General features: G+C 35.8%; 1 protein-coding gene across 1 annotated transcript; it reads left to right on the top strand.

The window, feature by feature from the left end:
- The first annotated feature begins 332 nt into the window (after positions 1-332).
- Positions 333-5,558, top strand: LOC143265527 (uncharacterized). The gene is made up of 2 exons (XM_076538224.1): positions 333-3,627; positions 3,712-5,558. The coding sequence occupies exons 1-2, from the start codon at positions 333-335 to the stop codon at positions 5,556-5,558; spliced, it is 5,142 nt and encodes a 1,713-aa protein (XP_076394339.1).
- Positions 5,559-8,789: the final 3,231 nt, after the last annotated feature.

Genomic DNA, 8,789 nt, shown 5'->3' on the forward strand with positions numbered 1-8,789 from the left:
CAACATCAACGACGTATAGTTGCGTCAATCATCAAATCATCGTAGTGGACATCCCGTCGGAGAGCAGCTACATACGAAAATAAGAAATCAGCGACGTAGAATTACGTCAAAAACAGAAGTCATCGTGGACATCCCTTTGGAAAGCAGCCACACACGGTAGCAGTAACTTCTTCGTGGACAACAAACAACGAACGAAGAATCATCATCATCAACAAGGAGTAAGCTTACACAATCTCCATATCCATTATTTATACATATCTCCTTGTCTCCCTAAAGCGTGAATCAAGTTTGCTTCTAATTCAAAGACAATTAATCAAATCAATCACATTAAAATGGCTAATGTAAAAAGAATCAAATCTTTAACCAAGTCACGTTCGATAACTAAGGGTAGTGTATCGCGATTAATTACTCATTTAAAAAGTAAGGCAGATCTCACTATCGAAGCATTAGAGATTCGTAAAGAACGATTAGATGAATATTATCGCACATTTAAAGAAATTCAGTGTGAAATTGAGGATCTTGCCGAAGAGGCAGAATATGAAGATGACTCAAATACCGAAAGAGAACAATTCGATGAACTATTTTTCGAATGTTCAGATTTAATTAATAGTAAAATTCAACTCCATAGATCAAAAGATATACCAGCTAAAAATACCAGTAGTGTCTCAGAATCACCCACAGACATTTCTAATTTAGTCATACAACAAAGTAACACCTTATTACCTAAAATAGAGATTCGTTCTTTTGATGGTAACCCGCTAGAATGGCATAGTTTTTATGATACATTTTTATCTCTCGTTCATAATGATTCGAAAATACCAGCGGTTCAAAAATTTCACTTGCTAAAAAATTCATTGCGTGGTAGTGTTGCCACAATAATTGAGCCCTTACACGCATCTGAAGAAAATTATTTAGTAGCATGGGAGTTACTCAAGCAACGTTGCGATAGGCCGCGACAAATAATAAATGCACACTTAAAATCATTTTTAGAATTAGCTGAAATAAACAAAGATTCGCCTCTTAGTTTAAGAACTCTAAAAGAAAAAGCATTAATGCACGTTAACGCATTAAAGGCGTTAAAATTACCTGTAGACAGTTGGGACGCGATATTAGTATACATTCTTACACAAAAATTAGACAAACAAACACGTCGAGCTTGGGAACGGACATTAGAAAATACGGAAATGCCCAAATTCAGCGAACTTATTGCATTTTTGGGGAAACAAGAACGGGGAGATGAAACAGAGGAATTCACTATCGCGAAAAAGAAATTAGATAGTAATTTTAATACGGTTAGGAATGTAAATCGCATTGAAAAAACATTTAAGAATCATAGTCAGGTATACGTTGGTACTCAACAACGGATAATCTGCACATTTTGTCAAGGAAATCACTACATTTTTACCTGTAACCAGTTTTTAAAATTAGATCAGCGTGGCCGTTTGTCCGCAGCCAAAGAAAAACGGCTATGTATTAACTGTTTGAGAAATAATCACACAACGTCTAATTGCTTAGTTTCAGGGTGTAAAAAATGCAATCGTAAACACAATACACTATTACATATAGATAATCATAATAAAAAACCTATTGAAGAAAAAAATAACGAAGTTAAAGCAACTCCTAGTAGCTCTAGTGAAACAGTTAAAAACACTTACACAGTAACATACGACTCAGAAGTATTATTAGGAACAGCTAGAGTAAAAATATTCGACAGTAAAAATCAAGAGCATGAATGTAGAGTGTTGTTGGATGGATGCTCTCAAAGCAATTTCATTTCTACTCAACTAGCAGAAAAATTAAAATTAGAAAAAAATATTATTGATCTACCATTTGCAGGATTAGCTCAGCTTACTACACGAGCTAAGTATAGCGTTCAAACAAAAATCAAATCAAGAATAAATAATTTCGAAGCAAATGTAAATTTTGTAGCTTTACCCACAATTACAAGCATTTTACCATCGCGACAAATAGACCGACGTACTATTGCAATTCCGCGAAACATCACGTTAGCAGATCCAGAATTCGATAAACCTGCCGAAGTAGATGCATTGATAGGAACATCACTCTTTTATAAATTATTAAGCAACGGGCAGATACAATTAGAAAATAATACAGATGTAACTTTACAGAAAACAGTATTAGGATGGATAGTTGTAGGAGAAGTAGGAAAATTTAATTGCATTTCGAAGCCTAAAATTTGTCATTTGACTACTACGTTAGAAAAACATTTAACACGATTTTGGGAGGTAGAAGAAATTCCTAATAAAATACATTATTCAGCAGAAGAGTTAGAATGCGAACAATTGTTTACAGAAACAACAACCCGCGATTCAGAAGGGAGATACATAGTAAACTTACCATTTAATGAATTAAAAACGTCTATCGGTCAGTCGTACAATATGGCATTACGTCGATTTTATACATTAGAGAGAAAATTAGCTAAAGACAATAACTTAAAACAACAATATTCAACATTTTTAAAAGAATACTTAGAGCTAGGGCACATGTGTGAAATAACAGAAAATAATATTATTCAGGAGGGTTATTACATACCTCATCATGCGGTGATTAGAAATGAAAGTTTAACAACCAAGGTTAGAGTAGTATTCGATGCGTCTGCAAAAAGCACTAGCAATATTTCACTAAATGATTCATTAAAAGTAGGCCCAACGATACAAGATGATTTGATGTTCATCATTATGAGATTCAGATTACATAATGTAGTTCTTGCAGCTGATATTCAAAAAATGTATCGGCAAGTTAAGGTTTGTGATTCAGATTCAATTTATCAAAAAATTTTGTGGCGTGAAAATGAATATGACGCTTTACGAGTATTTAAATTAACCACGGTTACTCAAGGAACAGCATCGGCACCATTTCTCGCAGCAAGATCATTGCATCAGTTAGCAAATGATCATTATAATCAATATCCTAAAGCAGCCGATATATTAAAAAATGATTTTTATGTGGATGATTTGTTGTCGGGCGCATCCACAATTCAAGAGGCATTGAAATTAAAAACTCAGTTAATAGCATTGTTACAACTTGGGGGATTTCAACTTCATAAATGGGTCTCGAATAAGTCTCAATTAACAGTTGAATGTAATGATAATAACACAGCATCAAATATTTGTTTAAATACACAATCCAAAAAGTTGTTAGGAATTCACTGGAATGCCACAGAAGACGTATTAATGTATTCGATTAAATCATTACCTAATAACAAGTGCGTCACTAAACGCAATATATTGTCAGAGATAGCGCAGTTGTTTGACCCATTAGGACTGTTAGGGCCGGTAATTGTTATAGCTAAGCTTATCATGCAAGAATTATGGAAGGCAAATCTAGATTGGGATGAGTCCATTCCAAAAGCATTACACACAAAATGGATAAATTTTAAACACAGTCTACCAATTCTTACTCAATTCAAACTACCTAGACAAATCATTTTAAGCAATTTCACTGATATTCAATTACATGGATTCTGTGATGCAAGCGAGAGTGCTTACGGTGCTTGCGTATACATAAGGTCCACAGATAAAATTAACAATTGTTACGTACAATTGTTGTGTGCTAAATCTCGTATAGCACCCATTAAAACAACGACAATACCTAGGTTAGAGTTATGTGCAGCCCATCTATTGGCTAATTTAATTCAAAAAATTTCAGAAGCGTTAAAATTATCATTTAATAAAATTCACTTGTGGTCAGATTCTACAATTGTACTACATTGGATTCAAGCTTCGCCTCACACACTGAAAACTTTTGTTGCCAATAGAGTATCAGAAATTCAATTAAAAACTAATATTCATGACTGGCACCACATAGCTAGTGAGGACAATCCCGCGGACGACCTCTCTCGTGGACAAAATTCTTCAGCTTTTATTACAAATATACGTTGGTTGCAAGGCCCCATATGGCTTAAGGAAAATGAGAGTCAATGGAATATTATGCAATTGCCAAAAATAGTAATTCCAGAACAAAGAGTTGCGACAACCCTTCTGGTTGCCAACCAAACACAGGATAAATTAAATAATCAGTCTATCAACGAACTTAAAAATGACACATTTGAACACTTTTCGTCCATTAGCGCATTAAATAAGTTTGTTGCATTTTGTCATAGAGCAGTTATAAATAGAAAATCAGAGGTTAAAATCAAATCACCATATTCAGCAAAGGAATTACAAAATGCACACTTACAAATAATTCGAGTCATTCAAAATACTCATTTTTCGCGTGATATACATAACTTAAAAAACGGCAACATTTTAGGAGCAAAAAGCAAGCTCACATGTTTAAATCCATTTTTAGATGAGAATGGTATCATTCGTGTAGGAGGTAGATTAATACATTCTGCAATGAGTTATTCATGTAAATATCCCATTTTGTTACCACGTAACGATCATGTTACAATGTTAATTATTCGTCATGAACACATAAAAAATTGGCATGCAGGGGTGCAAGCTACATTAAACGCTATTCGACACAATTATTGGCCAATAGATGGAAAAAACAAAACTAGACACATTATACGTAATTGCATTCGTTGTGCTAAATTAAATCCTGGTCTACCCAAATACATAATGGGTGATCTACCCAAAACTCGTATAACACAGTCAAGACCCTTCGAAAATGTAGGGCTTGATTATTGTGGTCCATTTTCTCTTAAAGAAAAGAAATTTAGGAATACAAGCAAGGTAAAAGCATATGTAGCGGTATTTGTTTGTTTTTGTACAAGGGCCGTTCATTTAGAGTTAGTCACAGACTTAACTACAGAAACATGTTTAGAAGCAATAAAACGATTCTGTTCTAGGCGAGGAAAACCTAGAAATATTTATTCAGATAATGCAACCAATTTTGTGGGAGCTAAAAATGAAATCATGAAAGTTCGAGCATTTTTTCTAGATGATAAAAATAAATCTAAATTCGTACATTATTCTGTCTCTGAAGGAATTGACTGGCATTTTTCGCCCCCTCGATCACCGCATTTCGGTGGTTTATGGGAAGCGGCAGTAAAATCTTTTAAGCACCATTTATATCGTACAGTAGGTGAAACCATGTTCACATATGAACAATTTAATACGTGCATAATAGAAATAGAAGCAATCTTGAATTCACGACCTTTGACACCATTATCCAGTGATCCCAATGACCTAATAGCTCTAACCCCAGCCCATTTCCTTATTGGAGATTATGTGAAAAGCATACCTGAGTTTGATCTTCGGGAAGTGCCAATCAATCGGTTGTCCATTTGGCAACGAATACAACAAATCAAGCAACATTTCTGGGTGCGATGGCACAAAGAATACTTAAATCAGTTGCGTACCAGAAGTAAATGGCACCATGGAGACGGAAAAGAAATCAAACTTGGACAATTGGTAACAATTCGAGAAGACAACATCCCTCCAATGCATTGGAGGCTAGGTCGAATTATCGCGGTCCATGCAGGACAAGACAACGTTGTGCGTGTTGTGACCGTAAAAACGCAAGACGGAGAATTTAAACGATGTGTTAAAAAACTTGCACCGTTACCCGTTGATATAGACACAGACAATTAAGTGTTTTTTGATAATTAGTTTCGTAACATTTATCATTATACATATTCTAATTATAAGTTATCTTATTAATAATTCATTAGAAATTTAAAGCATTGTAAGCAATAATATCACTTTTATTCATAGTTATTTAAGTAGATATTAGTTATTGAGATTTATCATTTACGTAAGAATCTACCATGAAACATTGTAATCTTTCAATTATCAAGTATCAATCATTATCGCTTTAGTTTTGATAACAAACAAATATATTCAATATAGTATTTAATTTTGAACGCGAGCCGTTCAAGGCGGGCGGCGTGTTACGGCGTAACAAATAACATATAAATCACACTACACATACAAATTTTAGGAAAAGGTTTACGACGTGGCGAAAGAAAGTAATCGCTTTTGAAGACCTTCAATTTAGTATCCGTACCATCTGTGTACCAGCACCAGGATGGTACGTGACAATTTAGTTTTTAGTAAATTCATTTATTGATACATCATTAGTCGAATCTTTGGCTTCAGCGGTGCAGGCCATGTCATAAACCTTGCGGACCCAAAAGTCGAAGGGTAACGTGGGCCTGGAGAGTAACGGTTCCAGGTCCCTCAGGAAGACGTCACAGATTTTGGGAAAAACCTATTTTCTGTGACGTTGTCCTCCCCCATACAGACAACCCTGTTCCCCTTCCAAAAATGTACCACGCCAAGGGCGCAAAGGAAGGGAGAGCAGAGGTTTTAAATACAGTAACATATGCCGAAAAACGGGAGAAATACAAAGTCAAGCAGAAATACAAAGTCAAGCAGAAATACAAAGTCAAGTAGAAATACAAAATCAATCAGCAAGTCAAACATTAAACACTCAACACTTTAAATCGTTGAAACATAACATTCAAACACACCTTAATTATACAAAAACTGTTAGTTCACTGGCATTGTTAAATAATAAATAAGTGTAATTTGTTGCTAAAAACAGCATCCATTTCTTAAAAACTGCAATATTCACTCGCCGTTAAGTCAGCGGGTGAAGTGGAGCATCCCTGAAAGTTCCTTTCAAAAATAAAATTTTTAATCTTTGCTCTGCCAAAACAAATAATAAAATGCTTCGTATTAATAATAAAGCAGAGAAGGTCTTGTTGAAATAATCAAAAGAAAAATATTACAAAAATGTTTTGAAATAAACAAACCGTAATTTTTCGAATTAATTACGGGAATACCTGCACAGTTTCGGGCAGGTTTCCCGTAAAATTTGCAAGAAGGTAAGATCCATCAATTTCAAGTCAACCGGTGGAAAAGTTTTAGATTTCAGCGTCGAGCCGCCAGACTGCCTACGGGGAATAGGGTGGGCAGAGGTGTGCACGAAGAAAGGGGTCGGTGAAAGTTTCGTACCCTCGTCAGAGAGGGTGGATGCTCCCGTGAAAAGCATCGGGAGACCGGAAGTCGAGACAAAGCCCGACTTCCATGCTGACTACCAACCTCTACGCCTCCCTTTTTCCACCGTTATTAATGAGCCTATCCCGGAAATTAAGCAGCCGGCCAGTAAATCAGATTCTTGCGCGAAAACGAAAGTGTCAATTTGAAAACGGAAGTACGTAAAGATGTTCATATTCTTTCAATTGTGGTGATGTATGTACTTTTATGGGGCTTTCTTTTTTAATTTATTAGGGTAGATTTTTTTATCGTTGGTTGTTAAGGGAGGTTGTTGGAGGTTGTTGAGAAATATATAGTTCGTTGTGATGATTTTTGGGGCAGTTTTAGTTAAGTTTTAAAATAGTTGATAAAATAGGTTTTTGATGAATAAATTTTTATTCAAATTTCTGAAATTTTTAATTTTCTAAACGATGGAATTTCAATCAGCATGCCCCCAGAATATCAACGTCATCCCTTACTTCTCAATACAGATACTTCAAGATCAACACAGTCCCTCAATAATCTAAATATTTCCGTATTACTTCACGACTGCCATCACCAAAAAACGCACAAGAAAATTCGAACTCGTGAACGTCTTTGCTGATAAACGTCACGAGTATGAGAATACATCCAGAGGATGTTAAAGGGCAATCGAAAACGCCGTACGTATCTGTCTACCCACCGGTTCGAAACTTATCCTGCCTCCGCGCATATAAAACACTTCTTATCTGAACGCATTAGCTCAGCAGCGAAACCCACTGAATAACAATGGCCAGAGCATTACGCTGTTGAGTTTGAAACTTATCCACCGTCGTATCTGGATATTCGAACGCGATACTCTACTTTTTTTCGCGCGTTTACTCTGATGAGGCTACGCGATAGATTGGCAACACCTTATTAAATTCAATCGTGCCATTCGAATATGAATGCACGCTGTATTTCGTGTTCTGTTTATGTAATCTTCGAGATTTAGTATTTTAGTGCATTTGACGTGGTTGAGATATGGAAAGGATAATTGCTATAATTTTTGAGTGGTAAGGGTAGTTTATAATTTAGGATATTGATAAATTAAATAGGGTCTTGAATATTGATTAATTGAATATAGTTTTGAAATTTTAATACTTGAAATTTTTATATTGTCAATTTTTAAACATTCTAAATTTAAAGGTTTGTTTCTTTGGAAATTTAAATCAGCTATATTTAATATGTCTAACTTTCTCAACTTATAAATTTCTTACCTTGATGACTGACCATACATGTATATAACAATGACTACATTTATAAATTTCTATGTTCCTTTAATTAATTGCTAATTCTTATTTCACCTTGAAGGTGGTTGCCTTGAATGCCAGTAGCATTGGAGGAGTCAATGTGGAGTAGGCGGGGCCTTAAACCTGGCTCCGCCCCCCACGCGCCAAGTACAGTATCGTCAACAGTACACTCCCAATTTTCCTCGACTTACAATTTTTCCTCTAAGTTACTAGTAATAATACTCATCTAGAAGAACTCACATGACCGTCAAAGAGTCCTGGCTCGACGTTCAGCACGCTCAGTCGAACCCGTGACAACTCTATCTCATACGCGTCATTTCAATTTGTCTGCAAGCTGGTCCCGACAAATATCGCGGATGCTTGTTTCCCGATGTCCCTTGGCTGCCTTCAGCCACGAAATTGCTCCGTAGAAAAGTAGGGAAACGGCAAGTGATATCCGCTCGGGCTGCGACACGCTCTTATTGTTTTAAGGTAGACAGGTTTATTTACTGCTCGACTAACCACGGAAAACGTCGGGTGGCGTTCTCTTGTCGGTATCAAATTGCTCGTCGACAAAGCTGACGTTACGCTG

This window comes from Megachile rotundata, chromosome 12 (assembly GCF_050947335.1).
Source record: "Megachile rotundata isolate GNS110a chromosome 12, iyMegRotu1, whole genome shotgun sequence".
Lineage (NCBI taxonomy): Eukaryota > Metazoa > Arthropoda > Insecta > Hymenoptera > Megachilidae > Megachile > Megachile rotundata.

Coding starts and splice junctions, on each gene's coding strand:
- LOC143265527 (XM_076538224.1), top strand. CDS start 333: ATGGCTAATGTAAAAAGAATCAAATCTTTAACCAAGTCACGTTCGATA. Junction 3,628..3,711: donor AATACCTAGGTTAGAGTTAT/GTGCAGCCCATC, acceptor ACTTGTGGTCAG/ATTCTACAATTGTACTACAT.